At 38.7% G+C, this 20,224-nt stretch overlaps 1 protein-coding gene across 1 annotated transcript in view; it reads right to left on the minus strand.

Moving 5' to 3' along the window:
* Positions 1 to 20,224, minus strand: part of LOC102763815 (histone-arginine methyltransferase CARM1-like) — a 131,219-nt gene that overhangs the window by 29,885 nt on the left and 81,110 nt on the right. The window contains exons 7-8 of the mRNA XM_006768248.2: positions 13,049 to 13,226; positions 7,344 to 7,434 (exon numbers count right to left, since the gene is read on the minus strand). Of these exons, the coding sequence (XP_006768311.1) occupies positions 7,344 to 7,434; positions 13,049 to 13,226 (269 nt within the window). The remainder of the gene's footprint in view (positions 1 to 7,343; positions 7,435 to 13,048; positions 13,227 to 20,224) is intronic.

Raw genomic sequence — 20,224 nt, forward strand, 5'->3', positions numbered from 1 at the left:
CCTGCCTCACTCTTGTTTCTCCTCATTCTTGTTTCACTGAGATTATATTTTTTAATATAGTGGTACCTTATAAGCTGTGTCTAGGACTGGGATTTCTGGGGACGCCAAGCAAAGACAATCAATACAAAGTGTGAACCTAGAATGTAGACCAGGGGTCCTCAAACTATGGCCCGCAGGCCACATGCAAATACAAATATTGTATTTGTTTCCGTTTTGATTTTTTACTTCAAAATAAGATATGTGCAGTGTGCAGAGAAATTTGTTCATAGTTGTTGTTTTTTTTTAAACTATAGTCCGGCCCTCCAAGAGTCTGAGGGACAGTGAACTGGCCCCCTGTTTAAAAAGTTTGAGGGCCCCTGATGTAGACCCTTAAGATGGAATTACCAATGTGATGACAAGAGAATCCTCACTGCTAGCAGGGAGTGATAACTCTTGGCATGTAGTTTCATCGCAATTACTAATGATCCCACTGGTGGTTAATTAGGATGCAGTAAAGGGAGAAGGTGAAGCATTGGGCTATATGGGGACTGTGTGCTTGAGGTTCTGGGGTGATAATAATTATATGGAGTGAGGAGCAGGCAAGTCTCTGTTAACAGCATTGGAAGCATTGCAAAAAAGAAAATTATATTCTCAGGGCAGCCAACTCCCAACTTAAGACACATTGTGAAACCAGGAGGGTTTTCTCAGCAGAATTTAAAGAAATTCCTATCTCCTCGGTGCTCCCAGACCTGCTGTGCCAAAACTCAGGTACAAAATTGGACAATTCCTCAAATTAGAATTGCCCATCTCCCCACCCCCAAAGGAGGTAATAAAAGAGTAATAGCAGAAGAGCTGTGAAGGAGATTGGACAGGCAACTTTGACTGTTCTATGTATCATATTAGGGCCCTGACAGGGAAAGGGTAGGGCTCTGAGATCTGGGGTTGGGATAGTTGAGTGGACAAGGCAGAGAATCCTGAAAACACCTTCCCAACTCCTGTGACTCCTTCAGGCCAGTAAAGCAGAATTCTTATATCTGTTCACAGCAGAGAATAGCTTCCCTTTGCCTGAAGACTGCACAACGTATCCTGAAGCTTGTGCCTCGCAAGATAATTTAGTTCCCCTCAGGATCTGCCTCACTACTGCCCACTGCCTCCTGGTCACTCAGTGCTGTCCGGCTGATAACTCCAGCACTGTCTAAGCAGTTAGTACGATTCCTATTCTAGGAGGAGATAACTTACACACCTAAGGAATTGCAGAAGCTGATTAATATTTTCTGCTAAGAACCAGGAAAATATGTATGGGAATGGATTTTTAAAGGTGTTGAACTAGGGTAGAATATAAGTCAGGTGAGGGTACAATTTACTGACAAGGGGTACTCCACGGATTCAATGCTCTAGCAAGAGACCAGTCCTCATGGTCTGCTGGGAAATCGCTTTGAAGCTTGGGCATCATGAGGCCTGCAGTTAATGAGACAGAGATTCCAGAACTTCTGTAGCATAGTATTGAGGAAAGGGTCAGAAGGCTCAGAGAGGTGGACATCATAGTTGAATTTACTATAGAAGATCTAAGAACATTCTACGTGACTGTTCTCAGACAAAGCCCAGAAAGCCTTCCTTTTATTAGGTAACCTGGAGTAACCTAGTGAGAGAGCAGTGGCATTTTTGAGATGCTTACGGTGGCTCTCTTCAGTAGATCAATAATAATAGATGATGTTGCCATTAAATTATGCCCTCAATGAGCACAATGTGGATGGAATTTTAAAAATGTCAGAAACAATAAAGCAGTAATTGACTGTCATAGGCAAAAATGACATAATACTGTGTTAGACAGCAAGGCTAGAGTGGCAATCCCTTGACCCACAGGGATCTGTGGTGGATGCTGATAGATCCTAGTGTTACCAGAGAGGTGAAAGAGATGTACAGTCACTAGGATGGTACTCAATTTGTAGAATAACAAGAACGACAACAACAAACTTGCTAGCTGGTGAGCTGATGGCATCAGCTGTCACAATACAAAGAGTGAGTCCCTCACTTAATTTGCAGAACTAATTTCCAGATCTGGTTTATGGGTCCAGAGACCACTGGTCCCTGACTGAAGTGGAGGCCCAGGCCCCTGAAGCACGACAAGCAGTTATGGTAAATATTCCCCAATCCTTCTCCAGAGGACCTGGGTTTCTGGGACAAAGCAACTATGTGGGTGAAAGGAGAATATCTCAATTTTTAAAAATATGTTTTTATTGATTTCAGAGAGAGGAAAGGAGAGGAGGAGATAGAAACGTTGATGAGAAACATTGATCGGCTGTCTCCTGCATGTTCCCTACTTGGGATCGAGCTGCAACTGGGGCATGTGCTCAACCAACTGAGGCACACTAGTCAGGCAAATATCTCAATTTTTAAAAGAATGTTAGGTAACAAGGGTGAACTAATATTGATACTAGGGAGTTTAGGATGCCTCTAGTAGATAAGGGCTTATGGAGGACAGGTAGTAAATGAAGATTTGAACCAAGTCCATTGCACGGGGTACCCAAGGGGCTCATACCCACCCTTGTTTATTTCCGCAGTCCCTGAATCTACAATTGGGAAAGATACATGCAGCATCCGGCAGACCCCACACACTGCCCTGAAACTGAAACTCCCCCATCCCCAGGGAGGTAATATTGTGATCTTTAATTTATAAATAAAGAAATTGTGTTTCAGAAAGACTGAACTAACCTGGCTAAGGTTTTACAGTTAGTAATAGATAGAACCCAGAGTTAAGCACAGTTCAGTCTGGTTCTAGAGCAGCCGTGGGCAAACTGAGGCCTGCGGGCCGGATCTGGCCCGTTTGAAATGAATAAAACTAAAAAAAAAAAAAAAGACCGTACCCTTTTATGTAATGATGTTTACTTTGAATTTATATTAGTTCACACAAACACTCCATCCATGCTTTTGTTCCGGCCCTCTGGTCCAGTTTAAGAACCCATTGTGGCCCTCAAGTCAAAAAGTTTGCCCACCCATGTTCTAGAGTCTGATTCATCCAGCTTTTAACTACTGCCAGTTTGCCTATGCTTTCTGTTCGGTAACTGCAATAAACATACTAAGGGGGTGGCGGTGAAGAGCAGCAGCTTGCTTTTGGACATGTTAAATTTAAGATACCTGACAGACATCTAAGTAGATTTGTTAACATCCGAAGTCTATGGTTCCAGGGAGAGATCCTGGCTGGAGTTCTAACCATGGGAGTTGTCAGCCTAAAGACAATATCGGCGGCCAGGAAACTGAATAAGATCAGTAAGGAAGTGAGTACGGACTGAAAGAGGAAGACAATGAAGAATGAACCTGGAGTCAATCCAGTGTTGAAGATTTGGACCAGGAGCAGTTGGGGCCAGTAAAGAAGGACAACCAAGTTTAGGCTCCAGATGTGAAGAGCCAACGGTGTCAAGTGCTATCGGTAGGAGAGTCATGTGAAGACTAAAAACTCATTACACCTGATGACCTTATTCAGCCTGTGAGTTGTTCCTAGGTCGCTCAGCTGACTCCCTCAGAATGCACCCAAATTCATTTCTTTTTTCATCCCCCTTCTTCCTCTCAGCCAGCATTTCCACTTTGCTTGTCTAACAGAAACCTTGCAAGCTGTCACCACCTGTTCCCTGGGGCAATGCAGCTGAGGATCCACATGCTAGTGGTCTAATGCAGAAACTGCTTTATAAAGGGAGGGGAATTAGAAAGAAAGCAAAGGCTGTAAATTTTGAGAACTATCTGGTTTTAAAAATATTTTTGTGTGTTTATTGACTAAAAATAAAATAATTCAAATGCACCAGCTATCAAAGCAGTACAGATTAAAAATAAACTGGCCACCATTTTTTTTTTCTTTTTGCAAATCAAATTGGCATTTAAAAAAATAAAACATATCCCTTATGGGCAAGGCTGAGCAGACATTCTCATATTCCACTGGTGGAAGTGTTAATTGGTAAAACTTTTCCACAGGGCAATTTGGCAATATATAAGAACAATTTTTAAAGTTCCTTCTTCACACCTTTTGGTCCAGTGATTCTGCTTCTAGCAATTTATTGTAAGGAAATAATCAGAATGTACATCAAGATTTCTATAATAGGAAACTTACTTTAGTGTTGTTACTTTTAGAATTTAGAGTCTAAAATTCTATAAAGTTCTATATTCTGGTAGAATATAGAAGAATAACAGAATGAGAAAATGTCAACAAGGTATTGTCAAAGTAAGAAAAACAAAATAAAAGCTATAACATGGTATGATTCTTATTTTATGAAGAAGAAAAGAAAAAATTGAAAAGATATCAACTAAAATCTTAATAGGAATTATTTCTGTAGATGCTTGAGATGATTGAAATTTCTACTCATTCAGAAACATTTACTGAAGGCCTAGCATGTGGCAGGCACTGTTCTGGGTGCTTGGGAGACAGTGGAAATCAATAGAATTCTGGCTCTTGTAATTGCTGACAGTCTATCAGGAGGGATACCAAAATAAACAATGATAAAGAAAGAAAGTCTATGTCATTTAGGAGGTGATACGTGTTAGAGAAAAAACACAGAGCAGAAAACGTGTATGGCCACTATTTTAAATAGGGTGGTCAGGGTAGGGGTTATTGTGAAGGTGGCATTTAATGAAGACTTTATGGCGGTGAGGGAAGTAGCCATTAATATTGAGGGAAAAGTATTCCAGATGGAAAGGTCAGCAAATGCAAAGGCTCTTCGGTAGGAGCATGTCTGATATGTCTAAGGATGAGCATGAAACCAGTGTGGATGGAGCTGACTGAATATGGTAGTAGGAAATGAAGAGCCAGACTGGGGAGAACCCACTGGAAGGTTTTGGAAATGATGGGAAAGATGGGTTAAGAATCTATTGCAGTAATCAAGATTAGATGATAGTATTGGGATCAAGGGAGAACAGCGAACCTATTGAGAATTAGTCAGATTCTGGATATATTTTGAAAACAGTGCCAACATAATTTCTTGACGGTTTTCCTCTGGGGTACAAGAAGAGAGGCCTTTAAGGTTTGGGGGCTCAGTGATTGGGAGATAAACTTCTTAGCAATTAGGGTAGAAAGACTATGAGTAGAGCAGGTTTATGTGGGAGTGAAGAAGATCAGAAGTTGAGTTTTAGACATGGTAAGTCTCTCCAAAGGGAGATTTACAGGAGGCAGTTGACGGTGAAAAATTTGGAGTTCCCAGGACATGTCTGAGCTAGAAAGATACACTTGGGAATCATCAGTATATAGATGGTATGTGAACTTGGGGAATGGGTGAACTGCCCAAGGGCGTAACAACTGTGGACAGAGAAGAGGTCCAAAGACTTCATCCTGGGGCACCCCAACATTAAGGGGTTAAGGAGACAAGTACCAACCAGAGGAGGACAGGCTGAGAAAGTGACCAGGGAGAAAAATCAAAAGAATGTGGGACAAATAAATAATTCTGCCCAGATGCTGGCAAGTTAAATAAGTCGAGAAGTGAGAACTGATCACTGGCTTTAGCCATGTGGAGGTCAGGGCACTGGGGACCTTGATAAGGGTGGTTTCGGTAGAGCGTCTTGAGAAAAACTGAAGGGAGTAGTTGGAGATGGCTGAGTAAAGATGACTCTTTTTAGAAATTTTGCTGTAAGGGGACTTAAATGGGTGATCGGTGGCTGACTGGGGAAGTGAGATATAAAAAAAGTTTTTTTTCTTTTTAGATGGAATAAGTAGCAGCATGTTTATATACTTATGGGGAGCCTATCCAGTCCACTGTTATCATTTATAGTCTCAAGGTAGTAAGCTGCCTACAGATGGTATGGTTGGGAGGTCACACAAGGAATGCCAAGACAATCAACCACCCCATCTACTCTTTTATTTGAATTCTGAACTCTTCAATGGAGATTGAATAAGGAGGACACATTTAAAATATAAACAGTTAGGGTAGGCCTTACAGAACAATAATCATAAGTAAAGTCTCCCCCATTTCATTGCCCTCCACATACCAATAGGCTCTTTATCCCCACTGGAAAGTCTCTGGCTTGAAGTTTCAGAATTACAGATTGAGCAGAAGCCACATAACGCTATGAGTCTGTGGTAGGAAAGCCTATTTTGCAAGAAAACACTGGGGAAAAGGAAAAGTGTAGCCCTCTCACCCTACTTCTCACAGAATTTGTAACCCAGGAAACCAAAGCACTTCCTATTTGCTGTCATTTCACCAAAAGAAAGAATTATAAAGAGCAAACCTGGGAAATGAACTTTGGATATCTCTGTTGGAGGGCTCTGCTGACCTCAGCTAGAGCTCAAAGCTTAAATTGTAGCATCCATCCTCTTCCATCTGCCGGCACATGCCGGTGCTCCCTCCTACCCACCTAACATTCCCGCTAGGATGCTATTTGTTCTGTTTCTCCCTCCATGGGTCCAGTATCATCATCCTCCCCTCTTACTCTTTATAAAAACCAGTTCTCAGAAAAGAATGCTAGAAGGAATGGTGGTTTAGAACAGGAAGAATTTTGTGTTAGTTTTCATTTTTCAAATGAAACAACCAAGTCTCAGAGGGTGAAGTGAACTGACAAAAGCCAATAGCCAATTTGGAAAACTCCACAAATTTTTTAATCAACCCATTGACAGTGAGGAATACTGATTGATGTTCTCTGACAAGGGCATGTTCTAATAGAAGCCATAGTCCTGCCCTGACCAGTTTGGCTCAGTGGACAGAGCGTTGGCCTGCGGCTATCTCTCTCCCTTCCTCTCTGTAAAAAAAAAAAAAATCAATAAAATATATTTAAAAAAAAGAAGCCATAGTCCTGAGCCAACAAAATGGATGCTGAAAAGTAGAAAGAGCTACAGCAGTCAGGGGGAAGATGTCATATTAGCCTCATGGGTAGCCTTTGGGGTGTTTGATATTAGTAAGCAGTTCTCTGATTTGTCTATTCTAGTTCTCAATGGGGAGTGATTTTGCCCCCAAGGGGACATGTGGCAATGTCTGGAGACATTTTGGTTGTCACCCTGGAGGAAGATGCTATTGGTATCTAGTAGATACAGACCATAAATGCCGCTAAACATTCTACAGTGCAGAGGACAGCCCTCAGTCCCAATATATGACCCCAAATGCCAATCATTTCAGAAACTCTATTTTACTATAAAGCAGCAGTTCTCAACCTGTGGGTTGCGACCCCTTTGGCGGTCGAACTACCCTTTCACAGGGGTCACCTAAGACCATCGGAAAACATATATAATTACATTACGATTCATAACAGTAGCAAAATTACAGTTATGAAGTAGCAACGAAAATAATTTTATGGTTGGAGGTCACCACAACATGAGGAACTGTATTAAAGGGTTGCGGCATTAGGAAGGTTGAGAACCATTGCTAAAGGAAAAGGAAAGAAAGAGAGAACATTACCAAAAGTTGGCTCTGGAGTAGTGTTCCATGTAGAGCTGGTCGTCAGAAAAGGGTGCCAAGTGGATGTCACTGAATGTCGGGAACATCTTTCCTAATGAGCAAAAAACAACAGACCCAAAAGTTGACTCGTACTGCCTTCTGATTGAACGGTCCACTTACCTGCTTCTTGACCATTTCCATTATTTCATCTAGTTCAGTTATTACACAACAGGCTAAAATACAATTTCACCTCAAAGCAAAGATAAGAAAATTAGGCAGAAGATCAGAGGGGATATAAGAAAGAATACCAAATCAAGTCCCTAAGCTATGTGCTGCTAAAAGCTTATACAGTCCTAGGTGAGATATTCAACCTGGCTTATTTGCCTTCCTAGCTAGTGGCTTTGTTCTTTTCTGTATGTATTCTGCTTTGAATTCTGGGCACTTCCTTTATTTAATTTTTCTCTCTTATTCATTATAAAAGAAAGTTGGCTTTGAAAATAATAAACATTTCATCATTCTATCGTATTTTTATTTCCCTTCTCAGACTTGTCCGTCTATAATCATATTGACTATCTTTTTAGGTGCTACTGGAATCTACGCTTATATGCACGCTCACCCACCATCCTCCATGCTGGTACACCCACGCTTGTATTTTGTTCTGACATCTATAGTCACCAGGAGAAAGGCAGATTCTTTGGCTGGCAAGCAAACACCTAGACTAGCATGTCTGAAATAAGACCTTTCTGAGCAGGTAGACTTGGTGATCAGCATTATTATTCTTGTATTTTTAGGGAGACCCTTTTTAATAGTTATTTATTAAACTGCACATGAAAGACAGATGAACTATTAACACTATTTCAAAAATGAGGACTGCCTAAGAGACTGGAGATGCTGCCACAAAGCTAATAATAATAATAATACCTAAAATGTCTTGATTTGGTTAACTTTGCAATGAGCTTTTTTTCTGGGTTTTCTATGTTTTAATTCATTTAATCCTCATAACAATATTAAAGTAGGTTTTATTATTATGCCTATTTCATAAATGAGGAAAAATAAGGAACAGGGAAATTTAAGTGTCTCAGCCGCAATCTCAGAGCTAATAAGTAGAAGGACAAAATCCAGGGATGGAATGCCCTTCGATAGTCAATGGCCCCATACTTTAACTCAAAGTCTATTAAAATAAAACAGATTGTTTTATTTAGGGCATTGTCAGAGGTAGAGAAAAAACATGATTGTAACATCATTCCTATATCACCTTCTAAATCTCATGCGTTGGTGTCAAACAATGATTGCGTGGGGGGTTTTCAATTTCAAGATAGACGGCTATTAAACAACCTTAGAAAAGTAATATGTAAACTTGGGAAGCTTCAGAGAAGGATGTTCTGAGCCCAAGCCTAATAGGAATTCCAAAGATATCGGATAAAAATGGAGGAGAGGAAATCATCAATGGTGAAATATTTAAAAATTCCAAGAATTAAAGAAAATGTCTTCTGATTCAAAGTACTCACTACATGTCCAGCACAAAAACTTTAAGAGTTCGTACTAAGAAGACTAGAAATAAAAACAAGATACTAAAAGTGTCCGCAGGGGAAAAGTATGCCACTCTAAAGCATCAGGAGTCAGAATGGCATTGGACTTCTCAATAGCAATATTAGAAACCAGAAACCAGAAAAAGGCGCCTTGAAAATACTGAAAAAAAAAATTGTTTTCAAGTTAAAATTCTCTAACCAGCAATATGATAACCCATGGACTCAAGAAAAAGTAACTTCTAACATTTCCTTTCTCCAGAACCTGTTTAAAGAATATTTTTTGTGGAAATGATGGTGTAAGACACAAGAATGGGGAGAGAAAGTCAAAGTGTGGTAGCCATGTAATAGGACTGGTAGAGGACAGAGGGCCCCAGGAGGAAGGCTTCATAGAATAAATACTGATAGGATCTGTCAGACCTCTTGGAACATGGAAAAAATTAGTAATGAGTATATAGAAAACTAAGCCAATGAAAATAAAAGGCAATTAGCTCCAGGAAAAGCAAAAGATTGCATGAGAAAATGTATAATCCATACGCATCCACTATATCATCTGATTTGGCACTGCACACTATTTACATTGCGACAGTAATATAAACACATTGATTACTCATTTAACCAAATAATTACCTAGGTCCACGTTTCCTTTTTTAAAAAATATATTTTTATTGATTTTAGAGAGGAAGGAGAGGGAGAAAGAGACAGAAACATTAAAGATGAGAGAGCATCACTGATTGGCTGCCTCCTGCATGCTCCCTACTGGAGATCGAGCTCACAACCCTGGCATGTGCCCTGACCGGGAATCAAACCATGACCTCCTGGTTCCTAAGTAGATGCTCAACCAATGAGCCACACCGGCTGAGCTAGGTCCATATTTCTTTATATTAAATTCTGAATTTTAAAAAGCTCTGCTCTGCAAAGCAACAGATTTTTGTAAGTTTGCAACATCATTTGATGTCAAAACCTGACCTGAACTGATGTGAGTTGATTTATAGTCTATATTTATCTCACTTGGCATCCATATTCATATGTTTTGTAGCAGAGATACATATAATGTGTTTCATTATGGAGTGTCGCCTCATATCTGACTGGAGGCATTAAGTAATACATGGTATATGAGTGTGTTACCTTTCCAAAGTCCTCCAGATTCTGAATTCTGAAGCATATCTAGCCCCAAAGGTTAGGATAAGGTATTGAGGACCTGTATAAATATATTGAGAGGATGGGGGAAGGGAGGGTGTATCAAGAAGGGAGAGAGCTGATATGTAGGAAAGCTAACTTCTCAACCACAGAGTGACAAGAATAGCAATAGGATAACTTTACATATAAACGTTGTAAATAACAGAAGAAACAGAGAATAGAGTTGAAAAGGACAGCCTTCAGGTAGCAGTCTCGGCATAGGAGGAGATGTGGCAGAGGGTTCTTATTTTTCATTATAAGCCTTTTATTATTATTTGATGTTGTAAACTATGTCTTATTTTGATAGGAAATCAAAATAATTAGGGAAAAATGCAATCATTCTTCCCTCAGGAACACCCAGGGTAAAAAGCTGGTAAAATCAGCATTTATTTGTACTTGTCTAGTTAAAAATATATAGCCCAATATAAAATTTCATATCCACTTCAACTACCTGGGGAAATATTCAGCTTAGAGAGACTCAATCAGTTGCACGTTAATTAACTATGTGTAAAATCTCATCACACAAAAGCACCTCACCATTTGAAAAATTCTCCAGAAAAGAAGTATAAAAATTCTTCCCTGGGGGGCACTGAAGAGGAAATCCAAGCAGCTTTGCTCCTTTCCTTTCTCTCCCACAGTCCCATTTTATCGCGTGGACACAAGGCTTCCAAGTTCAACCTGGGCTGTTTTACAACAGGAACACTAGTGAAGTTCTTGACGTCGGGTATCCTTTCCTAAGTTTATTTAGTTATTTTTTCACATGAGGTTTTTTCAAGTGCATATTTCTGAATCCCTAAATTTTGAAAACATGTATGGATGAGTCTCAAGCTTTATTTGTATGCATATACTGTGTCACTTGGTTAAGTATGAGTTGTACTTTTATCCCCTATTTTGTCTTCCTTGGATATCAAAATAGGGAGCAATTTAGAATAAGTAAAATTAAGGTAAGAAGCTGCAATTCAGTTACCTTCTACATCTTATTTGAAAAATATGGGTTGTTAGAATTCCTTCCACTCTCTCTGGTGAAGAGTAGAAAGTCAGTGTGTGTACAGGATTTGTGAGTGTGGGATGCAGGTCAGACAGACCTGGGGTCAAATACCTGCTCTGTCACTTTTTAAAAAAAACTTTAAATAATTTTTTTCAATTACAGTTGATATACAATATTATATTAGGGGTTTCATGTATACAACCCAGAGATTAGACATTGTATAACTTATTAATTGGATTGCCCTGATAAATCTACTACCCATCTGACACCATATAGTTATTATGATATTACTGACTATATTCCCTATGTTGTACTTTATATCCCCATGACTGCTCTGTAACTACCAACTTGTACTTCTTAGTCCCTTCACCTTTTCCCCAATTTCTCACCTATCTGGCAACCATCAAAATGTTCTTTGCATCTACGAGTCTGTTTTTATTCTGTTTGTTCATTTATTTTGTTTTATAGATTCATATATAAGTGATATTACATAGTATTTCCCCTCCTCTGTCTGACTTATTTACTCAGCAAAATACCCTCTAGGTCATTCCATGTTGCAGATGGCAAGATTTCATCCTTTTTTATGCTTGAGTCATATTCCATTATATACTATATGCACAACTTCTTCTTCACCCATTCTTCCACTGATGGACACTTAGATTGCTTCCATATCTTGGCTATTACAAGTAATACTGCCATAAACATATGGATGTATATGTCTTTTAGATTTAGAATTTTGGGTTTCTTTGGTTAAATACCCAGAAATAGAATTGCTAGGCCCTTCTTTGTCTCTTATTATGGCCTTTGTTTTAAAGTCTATTTTGTCTGGTGTAAGTATTGCTACCCCAGCTTTTTTTTTTTTTTTTTTTTGCTTGTTTGTTTTCATGTTCATGAACTATCTCTTTCCATTCCTTTACTTTCAGTTTAATCTGAAGTGTATCTCTTGTAGACAGCATGTATAAGGGTCTTTCTGTCACTGATTAAAGGTGTGCCCTTGTTCGGTTGTTTTCCTCATTGTGCCAGGACTTTTCAAGTCTATCTCCCTGAGCCAGGTCTCAATCTTGGCACTACTGGCATTTTAGGGGGATGCCGCTTGGATGCATAGAGGCTGTACTGTACTCTGCAGGGTGTTTAGCAGCATCCCTGGCTTCTCCCATTGGATGCCAGTAGTGGCCCCGCCTTCAGTCATGAAACCCAAATTGTTTCCAAATGTTGCCAAATGCCCCCGGGGTAGAAATATAAAATCACAAGAACCTCAACATTAACCCTTCCAAGAAGTTAAAAACCTCCATCATTCACACTTTGTAAGGTTTTTACAAAATCATGCAAATTGATTAGTGCATGCAGACACTTAGTAAGCACAAAAATTATTGGACTTTATATATTTTTATCTTGATTATAAGTAGTGATCATAGGGGAAAATATAAGCAGTAAAAAAAAAGAGTATGTTAGAAAGAACCAACAGTCATTCACACTTTGTAAGGTTTTTACAAAATCATGCAAATTGATTAGTGCATGCAGACACTTAGTAAGCACAAAAATTATTGGACTTTATATATTTTTATCTTGATTATAAGTAGTGATCATAGGGGAAAATATAAGCAGTAAAAAAAAAAGAGTATGTTAGAAAGAACTAACAGACCCCAGAGAGTTTATTACATTACAGAAAGCAAACACTTCATAGGGCTTTAGAGGTTATTTTTAACCATATAGGTGAAGAAATCAAAGTCAAACAGTCGAGTATTAGGCCAAGTCCCTTAAGGAAGAATGTGATAGAACCAGGACAAGAAAACATAACTCTGAGCTGGTCACCTATACTGTATTGAATCCTGTGCAGCACACTGCCATCAACGTCCGGTCGGTTGGAGACTATCTCATGTGTTATGGAATAAGATGAGAAAATAAAAGAATTGGCGCAACGGCAATGTTCTCTCCTTTCTGTCAGAATTGAATGGGGGAAATTTTTGACAGGATTCTTGGCAGATTTTACAGGCAAGTTAGCCTATTTTCTAAACCAGGATTGGCCAACTCACCATTAGCTTTCAGCCATTTTTTGGAATGAAGATAGCTCTCCAGCATCCTTTCATTGAACAGCATGTATCCCATTGGTTCAGAAATGATCACATCTACAGCCTCGGGAAGTGAGATTTCTTCAATTATCCCTGGCAGAACAATGATCTTGTCTGAAAGATGGTTATTTTTCACTAGTATCTGAAAAAGATAAAAGAGAGTAGCAGTATTATTGTTATATAGAATCTTATAAAAAACAAGTTTCATAGGTTAGGGGTTGACAGTGTGATAGGGATGAGAGGGAAGTGACATATCTTTTTTTCTATAAACACTTCAAACAGGTTTTTTTTTTAAATCTCACCTGAGACTATGTTAATTTAGTTTTAGAGAAAGTGGGAGGGAGAGAGAAAGAGAGAGAGACGTCAATATGAGAGAGATACATTGATTGGATGCCTGTCATACCACCCTAACCTGGGATGGAACCCACAGCCTAGGCAGGCATCCTGACCCTTTTGTTGTATGGGATGATGCTTCAAACAACTGAGCCACCCGGCTGGGGCAGGTGTTTTTCCTTATTGCACAAATATTTAATGTTGAATATAGATAAGTGAGAAAATTCAGATATAGGACAAATAAAAACACCTATAATCGTACCACATACAAATAATAACTATTAAGAGTTTGACACATACCCTTCCACACTCTTTATACAAACACTGTATATTTATATGTGTAAGTATGTGTGATCTGTGTATGTGTGTGTATACAGGGAATGGCAAACGTAGATTTACAGTTGTGATACAAATAAATAATAAAATAATAAATAATAATAAGGAATAAACTCTGTAGACGCAACTATAAACCTATTTTGGCCCCACCCTGTATATGCACAGGTACTTTTGGGGATTACTCTTTACTAATGGTTTCAGCTTATTTCCCATTTTTCTGCCTGCAATAAAGATGCCAAAAAATTCTGTATGATAACCTTGCCCAAATTAATTATCTTGATCCTTATTAAGTTATCTCTTGATCTATTGATTCCAAAAATAATGCCATACTCATTAACCTGTCTTTAGAAGTACATTTTACAGTTATGTACTCATTTTTCTTTGATGCCCTCTATATATTATTTAATAACTTTGAACTCACTTAAAAGAGGGGCCTTGAAGAGAAGGGAATTTATTATCTTTCTAAAATAGGTCTTCCTAATGCCCAATTTGACAAGGTGATTGTATGATTATATTTATGTCTTTTTACTGCCTGAAAAAAATATTTCCTAATAAATACCTTACACGTGCCAGCATAATATACAGCACATTTCTTTTTAAGTTGGGGTTCTTTGAGACCCCAAGACTCTTACATCTTTGCTCATTGTATTTATACATAGTCAGAGACCTTCATTTTGTATTTTCCTACCTTGATCCCTTTCCTCACCCTCCATGCAGTATACCATGAATTTACCATGACTCAATTCTCAATTTCTGATCACATCTTCATGTGGCTAGGGTATCTTTCACCTCAAATCCTATCTTCTAGGGTGTAACCTTATTAAATGTCATTTCTACTTTTATTTAAAAAAAAAAGAAATCAAGGAATCTCTAAGGAAAAACAATAAAGAAAACTATTTGAAAATGTCATCCTTTGTCAACATTCATCCATGCACAAGGACTCTTGGAATTCCATTCTATCATCATTCCACACGTTGGTCAAGTTCTTGGGGTTGTATAGAGACCTGGCAGGAGAGCCCATTCACATGAGCAATTCTCAAAAAGACTCCACCGTGGATGGCTGCCCACACTACATCTTTAGGTTGCTCTCTCTCCGGAGTTCCGGCCAGCACCAAACATTTCTACCAGTGTGCTTTGCCACCTCCTCAATTATCAAAAGAGCCAACCCCAGCTTCTTCTTGAAAAGTAACCATTCCTTTAAATTTCATTAAAATCTTTATATGATCTTGGATTTCCTTGATTCTGTTTTTGTCACTAATACTATAAGCTTCAGTATCCTGGAGGCATACATAGTTGCTTCCCACAGACAATTAGTTTCCATATTTCTGCCTTCCAGATATGTCTCATTTCCACTTTTTCTTTTCTGCCTGAACCAGCTTGTCCAGTTCCTCATAGCTTTAAATCTGGAATTTAAAACTAGCATTTATATAACTACAATAATAATAGCAGTGCCTACTTCTTAGGCCTATGTGACATAAAGCATATTAAGGGCTAAGTATTAAAGTTATTGTTGTCATGTTAAATTTCTTAAAAATATTGTTCACTAAAAAAAAGAAATGAAAATGAGTAAAAATATGAAAATGCAATTCACTTGTATTCCCACCACCCAGATGTGGTCAGGGTATATTCCCTAGCAGCATTTTAGTGCATCTCTGTTTATAGAAATATATATTTGGCAATTACATATTTATTAATTAATATAAAAATAATATTTTTTTCTGTAATATGTTTTAGACCATATTGTTGACATGGTTAAATAAAATACATCCAAACTTATTTGAATATTTTGCAGTTTTTTTTTTCATTGAAAATTTATGGGTCTCCCATAGAACAACCTTTAGGAAACAATGAAAATAGTTATTGGATATTCCTATGTTTGAATATAATTTCTTGACAGACAGTTGAAAGTAGGAACTAAACTCAACCAGCTTTAAGACACAAGAGCAGCCAATTTCAGAGATAAAACATATAATAGTTTTTTAGTTGGTCTTGCTGTCCTTCACCCTTGGTTTACATCATTCTCAGTAGAGATCATTTATGTCACTTCCTATACCTTTCTTCCAAAATGGAAACTCAGTGCCACTGTCCTTTCCAGGAAAAGGGGCACTCTGGTCTCTCCCTCCAAGTGCTGGAAGAGGCCCTTATGCATCAGAAGGCTCCGTCCGCCATCGTATTCATTGTTGCACCGGTTGTCACTGTGTGACCTGGTTCTTCAGGACAGAGGGCGTTGAGGATAGAGGGAGATTCCAAATAAAGGCTCTTCTCCCAAGACACCATCAAGGTACAAGAAAACCCATGTCATATTCTTGTTTCCATCCTGTTTCCTTGGTATTACATGGGGTTTCAAAAGCCTGTTTCAATAGTCCTGTCACTTGTTATCAGCTGCTTAACTCTCTCTCTCTCTCTCTCTCTCTCTCTCTCTCTCTTTCTCTCTCTCTCTCTCTCTCTCTCTCCTCTCTGGTAGTAGCAGTAGAATTCCTCCTTATACTATCACAATAACTTCCAAGATAGGTCAGGGATAATGTCACCTGGTATCCTGCTGTTCTTATCTTATTGGGGAGGATTTTCATTGAGTTACACGTGTTATGTAAGTGTTGGTTATCTTTGCCTGCTCAGTTTGGAAGCTTAATTAGTCTTAGAGGCCATACTACACAATGTAGCCCTCAATTATATTTTCTCTTAAAGCAGTAGAAACAGCAAGAGTTTAAAGGTGGAATACTTAGGTGCTGGTTGTGAGTCCTGGACTCACTAGCTGTAAGACTGTGGCCTAGACACATAATTTCTTGGAAATCCATTTTTTTCTCCTATAAAATGAGAATAAAAATATTACCTGTTTCACAGTGTTATTTCAAGGACCAAATCAAATGAAAAAGAACAAAGGAATATATAAGTTAAAGAGAATATAGATTAAATGGAAGAAGAATTTAAAGACAAGATGATAAATCATTAGAATGAGATTTAAAAGAGAGATTTCAGACCCAAGGAAACAAATCAAGAAGCAAAGCAACATAATCCTGTATAATAAAAAGCTAATATGCAAATGGTCTTCACACTCTCATGCCATCACACCATGAGGGCTCAGCCACTTAACACTGGGGAGAGAGGAATGGGGACCAGCCAGGAACAAATGAGTTTGTGAGAGAGGAATAGGGACCATCCAGGCACAAATGAGCTCATGAGAGAGGAATGGGGACCAGCCAGGCTGTGGCCTGGGAGAGGGACAAGCCACCTGCCCCGTGGTCCCAGGCACCAGTGGCTGCGCCTGCACCTATGGCCTGGAAGAGGAACAATCTGCATGCCCTATGGTCCCTGCAGTCCCGGGCACCAGCGGCTGTGCCTGCGGCCTGGGAGAGGGACAAGCCGCCCACCCTGCAGTCCCAGGCACCTGTGGCTGCGACCCAGGCAAAGCCACCTGCCCACGGTCCCCTGTGGTTGTGGCTGGACCGGGCAAAGCCAGCCCAGGTTCTGGGTGCCTGCGGCCGGCCAGAAGGAGGGAAGCTCGGGTCCCAGGTGCCTGTGACTGGCCAGAGGAGGGAATCCTGGGTCCCAGTGTGGGGTGAGGCAGAGGCGGTTAGGGGCAATCAGACCAGCAAAGGAGTAGTTAGTGATGATCAGGCTGGTAGGGGAGCAGTTAGAGGTGATCAGGCCTCTAGTTATAGAATAATACACAATATCGAAGAAAATAATATATTACACTCAAATTATATATAATAATTTTACAAAAGCATTTGGCATACTAGAGCTAACAATATCCTTAATTCTATGGCTTAAAAATATCACCTCCTAGAAATATACATTCTAGACAAAATTTTGAACACATATAGAAGATAACCTGTCCTAAAATTTTTAAAAATATTGGTAGTTATAAAATGAAATTTTAAAATAAAATGAAGTAACTAGTGACAGTGAAACGAATGAATAAATGGCGGTAACCCTGAATACTATTCAACAGTGAGAAAGAAAGGACTGGAGATATATGTGTTAACATAAATTAATTTAACAAGCAGAATTTTAAGCTGTGGGGTGAGGGAGGAAGCAGGCTGCTGAAGAAAATATAACATAATTCATTTTATAAAAAAGTTCAAATGTTTTCAATAGTAAACTGCTTGCTTGATCTTAAACTGGGTGTGTATATAAATGTGTTTATTTGTTTAGTATTCTTTACACCTTATATTTATACTCACCTCTATTTCTATATTCATGAAATATTTTATAATAGGCAATTTAAAATTATGCTATTAATAGAAAAGCTTGAGATTATCATAATGAATGCAGATTTTAAAAAGGCATACTGATTTCTACAATCAGAAAGAAGCTAATAGGCAGGGAAGACAGATTAAAACAAAACAGCATAAAGGTACTTCAGACATAGAAAAATGGAATAGAAAAATCACTCAAAGGTATACTAAAAGAAAGTCCCCTGAAAAAACCTGAATTTGTTAAAAGAAAAAATACACTGTGGTCATAGGAAAATTTCATATAGTAATAGTAACATGGAAATATATTCTGGTCAAGGTTTTGGGTTTAGAGAAAAGAAATTCCTTGGGCACCCAGGCGAAATGAATCACCTTAAAAGTGTAAGAAAGTCAGGCTAGCATTAGACTTCTCCATAGTCACAGTCATTTGGAAAACAATGGAACAATGATTACAGAATTTAGAAAAAGCAATAATTGTGACCAAAAGAAAATTAAATCCAGAAGGTGCGATTCACATTTTCAACATGAAAAAACTCAGGGTATATAGCACCCATAAGCCCTCTACAAAAATGCTTTGCCAAGAATAAAAATAAATAAATCCACATAATTAAGAGATCATTTTTTTTAATTGGTAATAAAGAAGCTAAAATAAAAGATTAATGATTAGAAATGGATCCATGCATCCTAATAATTCTATCATTTTATAATTCAAGAAACTGAATGCTAACCATTCCAATTTTATAGGCTGCTATAAAATTAATCCAAAATGATTAATCCACAGTGTGAGGGAATAGAAAATATTTTCAGATATAGAAAACCTCAAAGGTTTTCTGTGTGTAACAAATATAAAATCAACAGCAACAACAACAAAAGACACAAGGAATCAGTCAAGAGGAAAAGATATAAGAAAAAGGATCACGTAGGTAGAAGAAAGAGTAGCAATCTGAGCATGAATTAGAAGTGAATAAATCTGATAGAAATTAAAAGTTTACCCATTTTTGATATGTAGACTATTCTTTTTGGAGTAGCAAGAATCAGTGACATAAGATGATATTTCCTTTTCTTTTTTAAATATGTTTTTATTGGTTCCATAGTGAAAGATATTTATATGATCATTATACTTTATATGCTTTTCTGGAGGTTAAATGTTCAGAAGCAAGCTACAGACAAAGCATTAAAAACTGATTATTCTAAACCTTGACAATCTAGAAATAATATAATCAAACAAAATTGGGAGGTGTGTCTGAAGACAATAGTTCCTCTTCGACTATACTGGGAGTCAACAGTATACTCAAAGAAGATAACTCAGGAAACAGAAAAATGGGTATTAGGATATAAAGTGATAAAAAGTGATGATGGCAATCAGCAAAATAACTGAAAAATCAAAAGCCCAGAGTGGTTCACTGGGAAACGTGATTGGGCGTGAACGGGTGGGTGGGAGATGACTTTGTTTTATTTCAGACCGACCTACATTGCTTGATTCCCCTTCCTCATGTACAGTCAGCACTTTAATGGGAAAGAAAGAAGTCAGTGAGCAGCCAGCCCCCCAATCAACAGGACACCTAACCAATGTTTCCTTTATTTCCCTGCAGCCCCATTCCTTCATGGCAATTCTGAACCTCTGCTCGGACATTTAAAAAAGCAATAGTAAGCTTACCGTTAAAAAGTTCAGTGGCTTTAATTTACTTAAACAGAATGTTTGAGCTAAAGCTTTTTGTTAACTACTTGTTCTGAGCCCATCATTTTATAATCGGGAAACTGAGTCCTAAGGTGGGTCAGTGTCCAATCTAAGGACACGCCGCTAAACAGGGGCAGACGTGGATGAAAGTGATTCTATTTGTCAATGTGTTTCAACAAGTTTAGTTCATAACTATTATTGATGATAGTGGCATATGGCTTGGCTCCTTTCTGAGAAGGGTCTGAAGAGGAAGTACCTGTGGTTTCTGTCTCCCACTCCCTCTTTCCCCCTCTCTCCCCCTTTTGCCTTTCTCCCCCTCAGTGCACACCTGCCTCCCTCCTGTAATCAAGGTGATTACAGCACTGAGCACTGCCTATGACCCCTCTTGGGCCACTGGTGCTTAATTATCAGAGTGCAGCAAACAGGGCCTTGTGAAATTGGCTGCTAAGGAAGAATAAATGGGCCCCTGGAGGAACCAGCCAGGGACGTGAGTGCAGAAAACCTTTGCAAACAAGAACTAGTTGGCAGGGCAACGAGGAGAGCACAGAGTGAGGAAGACAGAGTGACAGATGAGGGAGACAGATGCAGAAGGAAGGG

This window comes from Myotis davidii, unplaced genomic scaffold (genome assembly GCF_000327345.1).
Source record: "Myotis davidii unplaced genomic scaffold, ASM32734v1 scaffold83, whole genome shotgun sequence".
NCBI classification, from domain to species: domain Eukaryota; kingdom Metazoa; phylum Chordata; class Mammalia; order Chiroptera; family Vespertilionidae; genus Myotis; species Myotis davidii.